General features: G+C 32.1%; 2 protein-coding genes and 1 long non-coding RNA gene across 5 annotated transcripts; 2 read left to right on the top strand and 1 right to left on the bottom strand.

The window, feature by feature from the left end:
• Positions 1–1,142: 1,142 nt before the first annotated feature.
• On the bottom strand, positions 1,143–5,155 carry LOC146926652 (uncharacterized). Of its 3 annotated transcripts, none has more exons than XR_015005464.1 (7): positions 4,973–5,155; positions 4,738–4,809; positions 4,578–4,642; positions 3,908–4,487; positions 3,735–3,796; positions 2,795–2,904; positions 1,143–1,895 (listed from the first exon to the last, which is right to left on the bottom strand). It is a non-coding gene; the product is annotated as an uncharacterized LOC146926652 (long non-coding RNA). The 3 variants fall into 3 exon arrangements; XR_015005466.1 differs by having other exon boundaries at positions 1,143–1,797; XR_015005465.1 differs by having other exon boundaries at positions 4,908–5,140.
• Positions 5,156–10,762: 5,607 nt separating this feature from the next.
• Positions 10,763–14,562, top strand: LOC146926651 (uncharacterized). The gene is made up of 6 exons (XM_085700156.1): positions 10,763–11,214; positions 11,425–11,656; positions 12,595–12,819; positions 12,921–13,628; positions 13,712–13,771; positions 14,124–14,562. The coding sequence occupies exons 1-6, from the start codon at positions 11,041–11,043 to the stop codon at positions 14,162–14,164; spliced, it is 1,440 nt and encodes a 479-aa protein (XP_085556282.1). The 5' UTR covers positions 10,763–11,040; the 3' UTR covers positions 14,165–14,562.
• Positions 14,563–15,687: 1,125 nt separating this feature from the next.
• LOC146926650 (receptor-like protein 7) lies at positions 15,688–18,977 on the top strand. The gene has a single exon (XM_085700154.1). It carries the CDS (start codon positions 15,712–15,714, stop codon positions 18,829–18,831), a length of 3,120 nt encoding a protein of 1,039 aa, XP_085556280.1. The 5' UTR covers positions 15,688–15,711; the 3' UTR covers positions 18,832–18,977.
• The last annotated feature ends 58 nt before the right edge of the window (positions 18,978–19,035 follow it).

Below are 19,035 nucleotides of genomic sequence, written 5' to 3'. Positions count from 1 at the left end.
TTTGAGTGGCATTTAAAAACTATATTTTAATATGCTTAATATTTCTAAACAAATTTTATAAATTTTTTTAAAATTTTGGTATCTGGTTCATGAGTCGACTAATCTAAGAGGTCGAGTTCCACCTTCCACTTGAAAACTTATTTTTGAAGTTCATAAGTTATATAGACAACTTATGTCTTCTCACCTTCATTTTTAATACACATTTTCTTCCCATATATTTCTTTATATCATATTATTAACTTATCACATCTATCATTTCACTCTTTTTAATTTTTTTTCTCACCGCAGATAGATTTGAGTTTGGGTGTCCAAGAATCATTTTCCTAATATACATCATTGAAATAGTCGATACGAAATTATGTAAATGCTAATCTATATATCAACAAAATATATGGTATTGTTTCATTGTAGATATAAACTTGCAGCAAAATCCAACAATGTGATGAAATAGGCGATATGATCATCGACTTATATAGAAACATAGAATAGTTTTATAAGAAAAAATTAAAGTCATGTTAAATCTTTACACACACCATCAATAATAAATCACTTCTTTAACGTAACTCTTAATGTCAATCATTTTTAATAGATGCGTAGTTGTTTATTTTACTCAAAAATCATATCCACATTTTTTTTATAGAGATCTATAGTAGTTAGCCTCTCAAATTACTCCACCATTGAGGAACGGAGACCTAAAGTTGTTAGCCTTTTTTTATACAAACTATAATTGTATGATATTTTAAAGACTATCATCACGTTTAAAATAAAAAAAAAAGACTAAAATTTAATGGCTTAAGTATGATATTTTTTTTTTTGTTGAGAGAAAATATGGTAAGAATTTGGATTATGTATGATTAAATTTAATATTAAGTCCAACAATTTAAGGCTACATACAGTTGAAAAATATAAAAAATATTCATTACTGTTTTCATTATTGATAGGATCTTCATCTCTCTGTTCTAATTTAGTAGAATTTGTAACCCATTCATGGAAAACTCAACCTGAAGACAACTTCAACGGCTATATTTACATGTCAACTAACTTTAAAAGAAAAATTACATGTCAACTAATGTATCAAAAGTAAATCTGAAAAGGTGTATATTTACCCACTTGCAAAAAATAAATTAAAACAAACCCTATCATAAGAAAACTACTCCATTATCCATTGATTTCCACGTATATTAACATTCATTTCGAAATGTGTACATCAAATGCCTTTGATAGAGAAAAGTACAATTATAACTAACTAATAAGGAACTAACAATACATACATCTTAATAAAATAACTTAAACTAAAGTCAGGTTTTGCCACAATTACTTTCATTGATAGGCCTAAGTCACTGTAATAATAATTTGATTTGGGAAATAGATTTTGAAACAAAATCTAGTAAAGAATAATATTTTTCAAGGCCTCACCTATAACTGTTTGATATACAACCCAGGTGCATGTTTCCTTCAGCCTCGCATTGCACGTGATAGTTCGATATATTCATTTTACACCTCACAACAATTGATTTGCACAGTTTATCTCAGAGACAGTTTGCATGCTATGATTTTCAACCATGAGTAAGCTATGACTCTCAACTCTAATTACAATCACCAAAATTCAATCACATAGCTATGCCTCTTCCAACCCAAAACTGCCCCAGGAAAGCTCCTAACACAGACAGCAGCTGTCCAAACCAAAACAACAGCAGACATGCTGTGCAACAGACAGAAAACAGCACCAACAGCTGCTGTTCTGTCATGACAGCATCAACAAAAACGGTACTCGGACAACCCCACAGCCGAAGCACTCTGAAACACCATAGGACAACAGCAGCATTACCTCAAAAGACACTCTCGAGGCACTAACTACACTCATAAAACAAACACAGCGGTACTTGCATTCTCGTCTACATATAAAAAAATTTAAGAAGAATCAACTTGTAATAATAATTGTATTAGAAGCACTGATTTCTGGCTGATCGACTTTGAAATGAACTATAAATATGAGTGAAAATAAGACCTTAAGATTTTTTTTAGGGTAAGAATACAAATAAATTTCACAAAATAAAACTTTGAAATTTTTACATTATGTTGATCATAGAATTACTCTTATATTCCTCTCCCTAAAGGAAGTGAAGGAACCATGTGCAGAGGATCATTACTAAAATATATTCTATAGTCACATAACTTGGTGCAGTGCATATACAAAATGAGATATTATATTTTCTAACATCTCTATCAATGAAGCAAACTAAGGAAATCAAAATAAATTACTACCAAAATCATAACACAAGCATAAATGTAGACTTTGTTCTATAAATCTACATCAATACTAAATAAGACTTTTACAACCTGTCAAAATGGCCTGAAAATAAAATAAGGCAATCAAAATGTTTTAAATTTATGAGCATGTTAAACAATTAAAGGTAAAAGCAGTGCTTCATTTTAGCTAAGTGATGAATTGAAGAATATTCTTGAATGGTTCTGTGGACCTATTTTAAGAGACCAATTCAAGCTTTTTTTTATTTTATTGACTGGAATGTGAATCTATAAAGGATAAGAGATCCACTCCAATGATCAAACCAATCATCCTACTATCATGTTTATCTTAAATCTCCATAATAGTTAATCAATCAAACATGATTGAAGAAATTTAAAGGAAAAAATATCACCAGGAAAGCATACTTTTCAACAAAGAAATAACCAAATTTGATTTGTGATGAGGAAGACTCTAAGAAGATTAAACAGAAGAAACATGATTAAAGGCAACAATGAGATCATCAAAATATTTTTGGGTCGGACTCACCAAGCAAATAATGGCCAAATGTGCAGCCAACTGATTTCCTTTATTAAAGCCGGTGTCAGATCACCAAGAAAGGGGATCTACAATCAGAAACCCTCCTAAGATACTTGATCCTTCAATGTGCATATGGAAAGAACAATTGTCATAGAGAAAGAGAAAAGAGAAAAACAGGAACTTGTAGCAAGAAACAATGAATGAGGGACAAAACATCATGCTCTAAAGCCTAGCCAACGATCAAGATGACCAAAATAGTCAGAGAGGATGAACTAATTTCTATCGCCATCCAAACCAGAAGATAGAAATTAAAAAAAGGAGCTACAAAATATAAACCTGATTTTTTAGTAGCAACAACACAATGAAACAGAAAGGCATATGAAACATGGTGAGTAATTAAGTAGCAAAAAAACATTGTCTCACACAGTCACTAATTAAGATATGAAAAAAAATGATATGAAGAAAAAGACCCCTAAATAAACTTGTTTTTTGTTATTTTAGAGATAACGTGATTTAATGTCGTTGAATCGTTACAAAGGAAAAAAGCTAAAAATGCAAACATCATAGATTAGTATAATGTCGCAATGGAATTCTTAAGAAACACACTAATTATTTTCTTACTATATCCAGATTTTGGTTGTGCTACATCAATGCAATAAGATAAACGCATTGGAAGTCATAACAAATAAAATATGAGGTAGAACCTTGTTACCTTGGCCATGTTTCAAATTGAAAGCAATATAACAATCAGTTGCTTGGATAGAGTAAACATATTAATCACTCATGTCAGATAGCCAAAAGGTCTGAAATTGCTCAAAGTAACTTATGATGGATTACTCTTAAACTCTTTTAAAGCATCAACTCTAGTTAATTACAAAGCTTACTAATGAAAATAAGACCATTGAAAACATTAAAACACAAAATGATTCAAATACCCAAAGAAACGAACCTGTTTTTGCAAAGTCAACCCAAAAAATTTCTCACTCTAAGGATAGATGCTATTGATAGGATCTGAAAAGGAAAAAAAATAAAATTCAGCAAAAACAATAAAAATCAAAGAAAAGTAAACAATTAAATTGCTCTAAATTCAACTACCATTAGAGAAGCAGATCTCAGCACTACCTCAATGGTGGAAACCCAATTGTCGCCGACAGGTTCTAAAAGTTGCATTGGTGTATTCAACAAAGTAAATAGTCTTTAACTATATCTCTTCAAAGCTTCTAATCATCTTCACACTGTCCTCTTGGAATTCCTATCTTCATCACCGTAGAACCACTCGTCATCACCATTGAGACGTATGACAATACATTTGTCATTGAAGCATGTCAAAATGAGAGTCGCAAAATATTTAGCTCAAAGTAGATAGGCAAAACCAACAAAATCATAAAACACATCCCTTATTATAAATCATTTTTCAAGTTGTTTTCAGTTTATTTCCAACAACTTTTCATAAATTTGCATACGCTCATAATCTAGTTCTTAACATAACCAAAGAATTAATTACCAAATATTCTCTCTTCAACAGTGGATTTCAAAACAGTTTTGAAAGACAAACCCAGTCAAAAAATTCTAGTAGTAAAATAGGAATAAGGTGAAAAGAAAAATGTTGATATACAAATCTAAACATGCGCATCTATGAGTACCACATTAAAAAAGCTCATCCGTGTTCAGTTATTTTTGTCGGGAGCGAACCAAATATGACCTGGAAAAAACATAAACATTAATTTGATTAGTTAAAACATATATGAGGGAGTTCTGATCTAAGAAAAAAGACAATGAAGAAGTAAAGTACCTTAAACTAAAAGGGAAGTAAACAGAAACATGTACTTAACTGTTAAAGCTAATTTGCCACTAAACCTTCACAGGAAAAAAGAAAAATTAATTTGATTGGTAAAATCCCAGCACGAAAATCCCAAAATTGATATACAAACCAAACCCCAGCAAACACTTACATTTATTTGTTAAAGAAAAATCGAAAAACGGTAGTGTGAGAACCATGGGAAGCTATACTGTCACTTCAATACCTACAACCACCATTGAAATAAACATCATTCTCAAGAGATCTGTTAAGGGTTTTGCAGCAACTCCATTACATAAAATAAGATTAGATCTGCAAATGAACCTTCAATGGTTGTCGCCGGTGCGAACACGCCGAAAGAGAAAAACGTAGAGGAAGATAAGAATTACCGTGTTTTTCCAACAATCTTGAGTGTTGACATCCGACGTCGAATTCGATTATGCATCTCGTGACATGGATTCAGCGGTGGAGAGAAGCACCGTGAAGCGGAGTGCGGTTATCGTAGCTTGGGGAAAATATTAGGGTTGGGGTTAGCTTGGGGGATAAGCTGAAGTAGAGATAAATATGAAATAGTTGTTTCGGAAAATAGAAGAGATAAATATGAAATATGATCAATGACTAAAATTGAATGGCGCCTAAATATGCAAGATCCAATGGCTCAGAAAAGGGAAAATATTAGGGTTAGGGTTAGCTTCAAGGGTTAAGCTTTAGTAAATAAGATTGTTAAGTTGGTAGGTATAAATTCACCTCTTTCTAAACTAGGATTCATAGGTTTATTGTTCAATCTTATTTGGAACAAAATAAATCGATTACTTGATTTATAACGTTTTTTGATGAAATTCATCTGCAAAATTAAGATTAAATTGAGAATACAATGTATTAAGTAATCATGTTTAGTGTTCTAAATATTTTTTGGACCTTCCACCTTGACGTTAAATGGTCATGTAAGCATTTTTTTATAATAAATTTGGATAAAAAGGAGATCAATTTGTTACAGAAAATAAATAAAGTAAAGGCTTAAATGTACTTTCCCCCCTTGTCTTTTAAAAAATAGCGATTTTGACCTCTATTAAAAAAAACAACAAACATGATCTCTATGTTTAGCCCCTTTTGCAATAAGCTAATTTTGAGGATTTTGGCCCCGTTGAATTTTGTTTTATGGTTTGGATTTTTTTTAAGGATTTTGTTTTCTGGTTCCAAAACACATGATGTAGATCATGAAGAATAATAAGAAGAAGTGAGGGAAATTGGATAAAAGAAGATTACATGCTTCTATCTTTTTTATTTATTTATTTTTAATTATAGAAATACACACGTGACAATTTCATTTATTTTAAATTTGAAAAATGCACAAATGACTTCCTTGTCGCTTAAGTGACATGACATATAGGCGTTGACTAAGTTAAAATTGATATTTTGCAAAAGCGGCTAAATATAAAGGATCATTTCTACTATGTTTTAACAGGGGATCAAAATCATTACATTTTAAAAGTTAGAAGGGAAAAGTGCGTTTAAGCCTAAATTCAATGACTAACTTCTTCATTTTTACCGACATAAAGGAACAATTTGAACTAAAATAACTAAACAGATTAGTCTGATACAAAGCCTTAGATTTAAAAGATCTTTGATGTTCATTTGACCTTTTATTTATCACATGATGATTAAGTTCGGACAAGGATAGTTGAAGTAATGACCCTAAAAGTGAGAAGGGATCAATCATGAGTTAAATATAAAACATAAGAAGGAAAATCATTATATATCCCACCAAGTCCCTCAGTTTAAAAACATCACATCAATCTCTTATCTCGTTCTTTCTCTCAAATTGTGTTCACTGATATAAAATGTCCACAAACGTGCTCCTATTTGAAAATAGGATAGTGCAATAAAGAGTGAAAGCATGTACTACGAGGAGCCTGGTTTTTAGAGGGAAGCTTTACATTGCACCTAACTTCTTCATTCATCGAAGATAAGTATGTGATTATGATTAATTTTTTGGGTGTAAAATCACGTTGTTTTCCCCAACTTAACTAAATAAGTGGTACCACACATAATTGGTTCGTCTTACTGTCAAGGTTTCACTTTCATGTTTTTTATGATTTTGACGTATCAGTGTGGTGTTGTTTTGTTCATCATCTCAATGCATCACTGTTTGATTTCTCATCTTGTTGTAGTGTTCATATGATTCACATTGACACCTTAGCTTAGATTTTAGTTCCGTTAAGAATACAATTTGGCTGTCGGTGTTACAAATATGGAAAAACATGCATATTTTGGTCACTTTGATTCTGTTAGTCTTTTGTAGACGTTTTTCGTTTCATACTATTAACTCGAATATTGTGAGTTTGTTCCCAAATCCATCAATTTCAACTCTAATGAAGTTGAATTTGTGTTGTTTTCGATATATTCTGCCAATTTGCATGAATTGTATTTTAATTAAAAGGTAGTTATTTAATTAAAAAAATCCTAACTAACAAAAAAATAAAGGCATGATCGCCATCTAAAAGAATTTGGAAAAAAAAATTAATAAGCAAGTTCGCCATTTTGAGTGGTAATGTTCTAAAAGTTTGATAGAAGTTTAAGGTTTGATTTTATCTTTTAAATTTTTAAAGAAACGAGTTTTTGATCGTATGAAATTAAATGAGGAGGTAAGTAAAACATATCAAATATTATTCTAACTAGAGATCAAACTTGGATACTCTTCCTTAAAAAAAAAAACTGGGATACTCTTGATATAAAGTTGAAAATACTACTTTTGACTTAGAAATTTAATTGTTACAGTTTTAATTTAAAAAAAAGATTAAAGCAAAAATAATATATATTATTAAATTTAAATTAAAATAAATAAATTTTCTATAGTTGATAAATCATAGACAAATGATATTTACCTCATTCTCATGTTTTGAATATGACGCTAGGAGTCATTCACATCAAATGTCAAATAAGGAGTCATGCTTATCAAATGTCAAAATACCTTCAACCAACTACAAACATATCAATCACTAAAAATACCACCAACTAACTTCATGTATGAATTCTGGATCATTTTTCAAAATTCTTTATGTATTAAATATAAAATTAGAGTCACACATGTAATGTGATAATGAATATTATATGTTAGTTTTTTTCGAGAATTATATATGTTACAACTATAAATTGATGGTAAATTATAACCCTCGTTACATTTATATATTATTAGCGTTCAGACAGACACGATGTATCCATCTTTTCGTTCATTTTATTGCGTTAACACATGTAAATTATAAACAATATTTTGTATGAAATTAGTTAGATTTTGATTAAAATTATATGTATTAATGTTTGTCATTTTAGATTGTAACAACATGCTTATCTTTTTAAATTACACCAACAATATGTCTAATATAAAATTTTATCTTTTTCAATGATATCAACAATATAAAATTATTATAAAATATAAATAATCTAACCCAACATGTCTTATTTTCTGCGTAATTTGTTGTAGATAACATTCTTCCTATTGTGGTGAGGTTGTTCATATTTTAATGGAATTTAACTATTTTTTAATCGATAGTTTAAGTTATATTATAAGAAGGATAAAATAGTAAAAAAGATAGTTTTAAGGGTTAATGGTGTTTTACCCCCCTGTAATATAGATCATTTTCGGTTTTACACCCTGTAAAATATTTTTTTTGATTTACCCCCTGTAAAATATTTTTGTTTTGAATTACCCCCCCTAATAGGTCATTCAAAAACCAGAATTTCTGAAGAAAAAAAAATAAAAAATTGGTTTTTGAATGACCTATTAGGGGGGTAAATCAAAACAAAAATATTTTAAAGAGGGTAAATAAAAAAAAACATTTTACAGGGTGTAAAACCGAAAATGACCTATATTACAAGGGGTAAAACACTATTAACCCTAGTTTTAATGAAGGGTAAAATTGGAAATGGAAAAAACCATACCAAATTCATGTATTTTCTTTATATACAGTGTAGATGCATCTATTATCTTTTAAATAACAAGTTTTTTTTTCACTACCAAAAAAAAAAACATGTTTTTCATAAATAATTATATAAATTTTTGTAATGTTTCATTTTTTTGGTAAATTATAATTGCTGCATTCATTACTTTGAAAATTAGCATAAATTATTTTTTAGCATAAATTATTTTTTGGCTTAAATGCACTTTTTACCCCTAAGTTTGCAAAAGTTGCAATTTTGGCCCCCTTTTAAAAAAAATGGCAAAAGTGACCCATGTCTAGTCTCTTTTGCAAAACGTCAATTTTAACTTGGTCAAGCCTACATGGCACGCCACATTTGTTTTTTTTCAATTAAAAATTAAATAAAAAAGCTAGATATATATAAATGAAATTAAATAAATCAAAAAGCAAAAAAAAAAAAAAAGGCGCACGTGAATCAAAGTTTTGGAAAAAGGAGGCAAAACATCTTCATTTTCAACCTCTTGATTTTCATAAAATCATTCAATTAAAAACCAAAAATCAAAACTAATTTCCATCTTCAACAGTTTCCCCTTTTCTTTACTTTATCTCTCAAACAATAACAAGAACAACCCTTTTTTTCTTGCAAAAGGAGGTAAACATGGGGTCATTTTTGCCATTTTTTTAAAAGGGGCTAAAATTGCAACTTTTGCGAACTTTGGGGGTAAAAAGTGTGTTTAAACCTTATTTTTTATGTCTTGTTTCTCTTCATGTGTTCTTTTAAATTTTCTTCTTTGTCTTTCATTCATTTTTTTCAAAATAAACCAAAAATTGTTACTCATTTAGTCATTTATAAATGTTATTAAAGAAAATTTCTTCGAAGTATTTATACATATTATACGTGTTATTTAATTTAAAAAGTTGGTGCCTTTAAGTGTTGTGTCTGGTACCCTAACTGACCGTGCTCAAAATCACAACTGATTGTAGAAGTAAAGAACATTCAATAACCCTTATGGGAGAAGAACGAGTGTACTACAATGAAATATATTTAGAATTAAACGCGCTTTAGACATCATAGACGAAGATAAGGCTTATTGTTTAAATGTTCATTTTGAATCAGACAAGTGTATTCAAAACGACGAGTGATATTGAAAGTAGCATTTAAGAATATTGATTGTAGATCATCCCAAATTGCTTCAAAAATTGATTAGTCTTAACGGAAAGAGGACCTTGTCATTTGTCAATAAAATCTAAAACTGATATGCGTAATTTGCAAATACAGTGAAGATTGCTTAAGTAGACGAATGCGAGCGTTGATTGAGTTTTATCATCTCCATTTAAATTTTAATATACCAGACAATGTCGATTGCATATACTAGAGATGAAATCACTCTTGGAAGAAGGCTTTCAAAATTTTGATTTTTGAATAGTAAGTTGATTTGTTGCAAAACTATTCCAAGACTCAGAGGTGGCTTGCAATCTTTGACTTTACCTTTTATCTCTCAAGACAAGGAAGAGCATTGAATTTTTCCAACGGATTCGTGGAGAGATTTTATGATTGATCATTATCACGTTATTGCTGCCAACATTTGGTCAATTTGTAGATGATTTATTTTAATATAAGAAAACTTCTTACAAATTAATTGGTTTACATGTCTCAAATTGGCCCACATTTTCTTGTTACAAATAAATTGATTAAAATTATAAGTATAGATAATAAATTTTCTCAAAAAAAAAGTACAAATAATAATAAATATTTAACATTTTAATAATGTAAAAGAACCATACTTATCTTTTTCAACAACACCAACAAACCAACAAACATAATATCTTAAAAAAATATATAACACTTGATATAAATTTTATTATTTTTGAACGACACCAACAAAATAACCACACGGTGAAATTTACTTATGAGTATAATTGGAGGGAGAAAAAGTCAACTCAAAACTTAATTCCTCCTCGACACACGTACTAATACATATGTTTTATCTTTGATATATTCAATTCTCTATTAAAAAAAACTTATGAAAATTTAATATTGTAAAAATATTCATCGAGACAAATCCAACAACATCTTACATAATATTATTTATCTTTGTGAATTAGTAAAAAAAATATGATCAAAGTATATTAAATCAATAATGTATATTGTGAAATAGTTCATCCAGACAGAGGGAGTACATTAATATTTTTATCATCGAGGAGATTCTCTCTCACATACTACTTATCCTCTCTCTCATTTTCTAGATAATATTTTCCCCCTTTATTCTCACAATTGAAAAAGATAGTGAATCAGTCAAAAACCAAAAAGAAAAGTACTCCGCGCGGTTAGCAACGTTCTGTTTTGTAGTTTCCGCCAAAACAGTCAATAAATTTCAAACCAAAACCCAAAAAAACCCTCTCGCGCCTTTCACAACCACACTTTCTTCCCTCCTTCTTCACTCTTTTCAACTTTTCACAAACCCTAAATAAATAACAACACACATTTCACAATAGCGACAAAAACCAAATCTCAAACCCAAAAACCAAACACAACAAAAATGGCTAAACAATCCAAATCCAAGAAACCTGAATCCTTCGGCAAAGGCAAAGTCACTCCAATCCAGATCGCTTTCATCGTTGACAGATACCTCTGTGACAACAATTTCACCGAAACTCGTAAATTGTTTCGGATCGAAGCTTCTTCTTTCATCGCTAATTCACCCATCAACGAGGTTTTTCACTACCCTTTTTGTTAATTCTTGTTTTCATTCAATTTTTGCTAATGGGTCATTTTCTTGATACCCTTTTGAGTTTTTTACAACCCCTTTTGGTTATTTTTTGTTTTTATTTAGATTTACTCAAATGGGTCGTTTTGTTTTTGGTAAAGATTGGATCTTTATTTATATATTTATTTGTTTGTTTTTGTTTTGGTTGATTTTTAGGTGCCGAAGAGCTTGATGAGTTTAGGTGAGATGCTTGATGAGTATATATGTTTGAAGGAACAAAAGGTGATGTTGGATCAAGAAAGGGTTTGTATGGAACAAGAGAAGAACCGGGTTCAGATGTTTTTGAATGGTGTGCAGAATGTTATGAATGTTTACAATGCTAGTAAAAGTATTCCGTTGACCAATGCGAATGGAGTGCCTTCTGCAGTTCCTCCTCAATCGAATCTTGGTGAGAAGACATTTTATTGATTAATTAGGGTTGAAAAGTATTTATTTTTGTGGATGATTTTGTTTTAATTTAGGTTATGTGTGAGTGTGTTTACTTGATTAGGTGATGGTAGTTATGTTTTTGTTAGGGCTTGTTAATTATTAGACACCTATGAAGCACAAATATGGACACGCCATAGACACGGACACATGTCCGAACCCGGGACACCTATAATCCGAGGAGTGTACGTGCTTCATGGTTATACACTTAGGGTTTTAAATTGTAGATGTGGTCGTGTTATAGTTCTTGATATTGCGGAGAATTGTGATCTAATGAGTGGTTGTTATTGTTGAGAATTGCAATCTACTGTGTTGTCATTCATGAGTGATGTTGTGATTGTAGATTAACTCTTGCAATAGTGTAGTATTTATGGATATAATCAATTAAAGAACAATGAAAAAGAACAAAATCATGGGTGAATATGTTCTTATTATTTTGATATTGTGATGACTGTGTCTATAAGCATTGTACTCGTGTAAAACTTACTTCATGATTACACAAAATGCAGACAACTGCTAAAGATTATGGCTGAATTGTAGTTGTGGTTTGGTTTCAGACTGTAATTCTAAACAAAAAATGTCATAAACTTTACACGATCAAATGAATTTCTCTGACAATGTTCAGGTTCAATTTGGTGTTTTTATGTATGAATCATTTTGACTTGAAAGTTACATAACATCCATACTACAAGGTTTTTTTGGGGGTTAGTTTACCATATTTTGATTCTGAGTAGAACAATAGGGATTTCTAAATATCCTCACGTAGTCACAATTTTCTTCTGTTGTGTTTGAAGTGTGCAACTTTGCAAGCCAAGAATGATTATCGATTCAGTATTAAAACCACACTTTAGGACTAAGTTTCAATTGAAATGAAAACTGATTTAGCATTCGACTTTTCAGGTGCTCCTACTACTGCTGCTGCTTCCCCTGCGACACAGACCACATCAAATATGCTCTCAGCGCCTCAGTCTAACACCAATTCAGAGAATGGAAGCTTCGAAACACCTGTTTTGAGTGTATCTGACAGAAAGAGAAAAAATACTAAAGCAGTGGAGCATGTACCTTCAATTGCAAAAAGACCTCGTGGTAGATCATCCACTACCAGCAGGAAAATTCCTGTCTCAGGTATAGTTGTACTTGTCTCCTAGCTTGTGCATCTGATATGTATATGCGTTAATCTTTCATGAAATCATTGATTTTAATATTTGTTCTGTCCTCATTCTCAGGTCAAGACACACTGCCAAAATCAAACAAAGCAGTCAATCATCAAGTAGTTTATCACCCTTCTTCTGCAACTCAATCATCGGCTGCGAACTGTGTACCAAGTGGAACACAGGTTCAAGGATCCAGTGTTGTGAAATGCTTATTCAATCCGGCTCGAACTTCTATCCCAACCAATTCAAAAGTTCCAAAGACACCTCCGAGAACAAATTCCAGTCACAGCAATACAAATATATCCCCTCCCGAGCTTTCTCAGGCTGCACCTAGCAACGTAGAGGGCACATCTACTTGTTACACTGTAATTTCAACCAAGAGAGTTATGGTTAGCCCTGCAAAACAAATGGCTTATATAGAGAGTAGTCATTGCATTTCACCCGTTAAAATGAATTCAGATAAGGCAAGTAAGAGGGATCATGTAAGAAGCAGGTTGAATTTTGATTCTTCTGATATGCCTCAGAGCTTTGATTCTGACAAATCATTGCCTAATGAGATTTCTACATCAGAGTCTAACAGCGAAGTTCACTTATGTGACCTTGATTTCCCCAATTTTGATACCTTTAGCTCAGACTTCTCATTTGCTGAAATGTTAAGTGATCTGGATTTTTCTTGTGAGGGTGTTGATTTTTCAATTGTTTCAAATGATAATCAAGTTATCCCGGAATTACCATCAACTTCAGTAGAAGCTCTATGTGAGAAAAATATGAACATACAAGGTAACGAAAATAACTGCCTATCTTCTTAATTATCTTAATTTTGACCTGTCCCACAATTTACTGAGAAATTTTCACTTTTCCAGGCTCTGATTGTTCGAATGTAACAAATACCTTCACAAGAAGCATAACAATTTTAAGCCCAGGTAAATTTACTCAATTCTTTTAAGTATAAAATTGTTGATGTGATTTAACAACTTAACCTTTTGGTATAGTTAGTCCATGACATGATATAATCCCATTTACAATAGGGTAGGGTTGTGTTTTGATATTTTATGTTGTGGAAAGTTTCAATCAAATATGGATGCTGTTGCCGTATTTGTTTCTGTAGACTGTTTTTCAAAATCTTCAATTGGTTACTCTTTATTTGAAATAAAAAGATCCTACAGATGACAAGTCTGTGCATTATCACATTTCAAGTACAAACGACACTTTTTTAACACTTGGAATACTTGGCTATCTATCAGAAATATTAACTATGTTATATTTTGCTTTCAGAGAAGAAGAACCAGAGCTGCTTAGATCAGGAGAATTGTTAATGAGGGAGTTTGAAGAATGACGCAGGCCGACTTGCTATAGTAGCTGTGACACATTCTATAGTTCCAACGAATGTAGCTATCCTTGATTTAGGATGTTAACACCATTAAATTTTTCCTTAACCCTTGAACCTGTCTGGTCAATAAGGAAAAGCTAAAATGATTTTTGTGATTGTAGATAAGTACCTTTGTTGTTCTGGTTTAATCAATAGATAACTTTTAGTTGGACTTATGAGATGCTAAACATGGTTAATTGTCTATGATTCAAGTCTAAAAATTCTTGGAGCATTATTTTTCTGGTTGAAATGCTGTGTAACAACTAAACTTTGTACTAAATGATATGAGATGAAGGAAAGACTTAAGACATGCAAGGAATCAATTTATGAATTCAGAATTTGCAATTGGCATTTGTCTTTGAAGGTTAAAGTTAGATTAGGGGATGTACAATCTCATACAATTGTATTGAAGCTTTGCAATGAAATTAATGTACAATATACCAATTAGAGAATTTTGGAATTGAATTCAAGTCACAGTAGATATGTCTATATCAGTGCTGATGTGATAAGTCTAAATAAACTGAGTTAAAGAATTATATCTTTTAATCAACTTGACATTTGTCTTTCTTTCTTGAGTGCAATGAGTTTAAATTTTTAAATACAAGACTTTATGAAAGATAATTCATAAGATGAAGATACAAAAGGGAAGAAATGAACCATCAAGTTTTTTTTGTTGTTGCAATTGCTGTTTGGTTTTGGTTTGAGATTTTCAATATAAACAAGTGTCTATCATATCACCTTCTCATCCAACTCTCTCTCTCTCTCTCTCTCTCTCTCTCTCTCTCTCTCTCTCTCTCTCTCTCTCTCTCTCTCTCTCTCTCTCTCTCTCTCTCTCTCTCTCTCCTATCCTACACACCAAACAAGCCAATGCCAAATTTGACATTTCAGAAGAAATAATAAATAGAGTAATGATATTTTGACATCCATTTAGTGACAACTTTGTTGACAACCTTGTTTTTCTCACTTCTTATTGGTCAAAACCAATGGAGAGAGAAAAAGGAAGAGAGAGGATAACAATATCATGTGAGTATGAGAGAGAAAGTTGTCCAAAAGTTGTCAAAAAATGGTTGTCAAAATATCATTTCCAATTCCTCAACTTATAGTAAAAAAAGAAAAGAAAGTAACAACACTTGTGAAAGAGTAAATGAAATGTGTTAAGATCTACATCAACATACTTTGTCAATGGTCAGCATAGTCAACCGAAAGGAAGAATTGTAGTCAGAGTTAATATCAAACATTTATTTCATAAGACATTGTAGGGTCATTGTTTTTGACTTTCAGCAATCCAAAATTGAACATAGATAAGATTTTGAAGAGCACCAAAGTACTTTTAGTTTGAAATAATGCAAGCCATAGTTGACTTTGCAACATCTTCATGGATCATGTTCAACGAAATTTCCCTTAAAACTTTGTCTCTTCCACTCAGGGAAGGTTGTTTCTACAACTTTATAAGACAACCATTTGTGGTGTGGTTATCACCAAGAGTAAACAACAATGAGAATTACATTACTTTCATTGTTTTCCTTCCTTCTCTTCTGCCACTACTGTATTTTTTTCACTTTCCAAATCTCTTTAGCCTCTGCCAAATGTCTTGCTGATCAAGAATCATTGCTACTCCACTTAAAAAACAATGTCACGTTCGACCATGAATATTCCACCAAACTAATATTGTGGGACAAAAGTACTGCTTGCTGCAATTGGAGTGGTGTAACTTGTGACAGTGAAGGACATGTTATTGGCCTTGACTTGAGTGCAGAATATATCTATGGTGGACTTGACAATACAAGCAGTCTGTTTGGTCTTCAACATCTCCAAAAACTGAACTTGGCTTTTAACAATTTCAATTCTTCCATTCCATCAGCATTCAACAAGCTGGAGAAGTTGACATATCTGAATCTTACAGATGCTAGATTTCATGGGAAGATTCCAATAGAGATTTCCCAGCTTATAAGGTTGGTAACTCTTGATATCTCTTCTCCTGACTATTTTTTATTGCCAGGGCTGACAATTAGCCACCATAATCTACAAAAGGTTTTCCAAAATCTGACAAATCTAAGGCAATTGTATCTCGATCGTGTAAGTATATCAGCTAAGGGACATGAATGGATCAATGCTTTGTTGCCGTTGCGTGACCTACACGAATTGAGCATGTCTGACTGTGGTCTATTAGGTCCTCTTGATTCTTCCCTAACAAAACTAGAGAACCTATCAGTCATTATTCTTGATGAGAACCATTTTTCATCTCCAGTTCCTGAAACATTTGCAAATTTTAAAAACTTGACTACCCTCAGTCTTGCATTTTGTGCATTATCCGGTACATTTCCACAAAAGATCTTTCAGATTGGAACATTGTCTGTTATTGACTTATTTTCCAACGAAAATCTCCGTGGTTCATTTCCCAACTACTCACTAAGTGAATCTCTTCGTAGAATTAGAGTCAGTGTCACAAACTTCTCTGGCGCATTACCTAGCTCTATTGGCAACTTGAGGCACTTATCTGAATTGGATCTTTCTGTTTGTCAATTTAATGGAACCCTTCCAAATTCGTTGTCAAACCTTTCACACCTCAGTAACTTGGATCTGTCATCTAACAAATTCACTGGTCCTATTCCCTTCTTTGACATTAAAAGATTGCGGAATCTTGTCACCATTAACTTAAGTAACAATTCTATCAACGGTATCATCCCTTCCTTCCTATTTAGACTCCCATTATTACAAGAGCTTTGGCTTTCATTCAACCAATTTAGTATATTAGCAGAATTCACAATCATATCTTCCTCATTGAACATTCTTGATTTAAGCAGCAATGATCTATCAGGGCCTTTTCCAATATCCATCATTCAGCTCGGTTCACTTCATTCACTCGACCTTTCCTCTAACAAGTTTAATGAATCCCTCCAACTAGATAAACTTTTTGAGCTCAAAAACTTAACTAGTTTATATCTTTCATACAACAACCTATCAATCAATGGAAAAGGTTCAAATGTTGATCTGTCTTCGATTCCCAACTTTGACGTTCTAAGATTGGCATCCTGCAACTTGAAAACTATCCCAAGTTTCTTGATAAACCAATCCAGATTGACCATTCTAGACCTTTCAGATAACCAGATTCATGGAATAGTACCAAATTGGATGTGGAAACTACCATATCTTCAAGTCCTTAATATTTCTCACAATTCTTTTATCGACTTGGAAGGACCTATGCAAAATCTTACTTCCATTGGGATATTAGATCTTCATAACAACCAACTTCAGGGGTCAATACCAGTTTTTTCTAAATCTTCTGATTATTTGGATTACTCAACAAACAAATTTTCAGTTATCCCACAAGATATTGGTAATTACCTGTCTTCCACAAAGTTTCTATCTCTTTCAAATAATAATTTACAAGGAAACATCCCTCATTCCCTCTGCAAAGCTTCAAATCTTCAAGTGCTTGATATTTCCTTCAACAACATTTCTGGAACAATTCCTCCATGTTTAATGACAATGACTCGTATCCTTGAGGCATTAAATTTAAGAAAGAACAATCTCACCGGCCCCATACCAGATATGTTTCCGCCTTCTTGTACCTTAAGGACTTTGAACTTCCATGAAAATCTCTTACATGGGCCAATTCCCAAGTCTCTCTCCCATTGCTCATCATTAAAGGTATTGGATATTGGATCAAATCAAATTGTTGGTGGTTATCCATGCATCTTGAAGAACATACCAACACTTAGTGTATTGGTTTTGCGGAACAACAAACTTCATGGTTCCTTAGAATGTTCAACTTCACTAGAAAATAAGCCATGGAAAATGATTCAAATTGTGGACATTGCTTTCAACAATTTCAATGGAAAACTACTTGAAAAGTATTTCAAATGGGAACGGTTTATGCATGATGAAAATAATGTTCGATCAGACTTTATCCACTCTCAGGATAACCAGGAATCATATTATCAGGATAGTGTGACAATTTCCAATAAAGGTCAACAAATGGAGTTGGTTAAAATTCTAACAATCTTCACAGCCATTGATTTATCATCCAATCATTTTGAAGGTCAAATACCAGAAGTGATGATGAACTTCAAAGCACTTCATGTTCTCAACTTTTCAAGCAATTACCTCTCAGGTGAAATCCCATCTTCTATAGGAAACCTGAAACAGTTGGAGTCATTAGACCTCTCAAACAACTCTTTGGTTGGTGAAATTCCGGTGCAACTTGCAAGTTTGTCATTCCTTTCTTACTTGAACCTCTCCTTCAATCATTTCGCGGGGAAGATCCCAACAGGCACTCAACTCCAGTCATTTGACGATTCTTCCTTTAAAGGAAACGAAGGACTATATGGACCTCCGTTGACTAGAAAATCACATGATAAAAAGAAGGAATTGCATTCACATCCAACATGTAGAAGTGGAAAGTTATCTTGTTTAATTGATTGGAATTTTTTAAGTGTGGAACTAGGATTTATTTTTGGGCTTGGAAGTGTTATTGGTCCCATCATGTTTTGGAAACAATGGAGAGTAGGTTATTGGAAACTCATGGACAAAATTCTTTGCTGGATATTCCCTTGGATGCACTTTGAATATGTAAAACAAGGAAGACAAACTTACACTGTTTTAAGATGGTAGTGTAGTAGCATTTGTTACTAATGAGTGTATTAGAATAAATTCAGAAGTGTGTATCTTGCAATTTATTATACTAATGTTTACTCAGAGCCACATTCAGATCCTTCATACAAGTAAATAGAATAATTCCAATTGCAAGTTATTTATAACCAGAAGGAGGTGGCAACTCCCTCATAGCAGCGATTGGCGAAACATTATAGATTAATG

The sequence above is a fragment of the Medicago sativa genome, chromosome 4 (assembly GCF_051527215.1).
Source record: "Medicago sativa cultivar Bolivia chromosome 4, Bolivia_mono, whole genome shotgun sequence".
Lineage (NCBI taxonomy): Eukaryota > Viridiplantae > Streptophyta > Magnoliopsida > Fabales > Fabaceae > Medicago > Medicago sativa.
This window is presented reverse-complemented; position numbering and strand designations above follow the sequence as displayed.

Excerpts from the sequence above, each read along its gene's own strand:
- LOC146926651 (XM_085700156.1), top strand. The coding sequence starts at position 11,041 with ATGGCTAAACAATCCAAATCCAAGAAACCTGAATCCTTCGGCAAAGGC. Across the intron at positions 11,215-11,424 it reads CTAATTCACCCATCAACGAG|GTGCCGAAGAGCTTGATGAG; the intron begins GTTTTTCACTAC and ends GTTGATTTTTAG. Across the intron at positions 12,820-12,920 it reads CAGGAAAATTCCTGTCTCAG|GTCAAGACACACTGCCAAAA; the intron begins GTATAGTTGTAC and ends CCTCATTCTCAG.
- LOC146926650 (XM_085700154.1), top strand. The coding sequence starts at position 15,712 with ATGAGAATTACATTACTTTCATTGTTTTCCTTCCTTCTCTTCTGCCAC.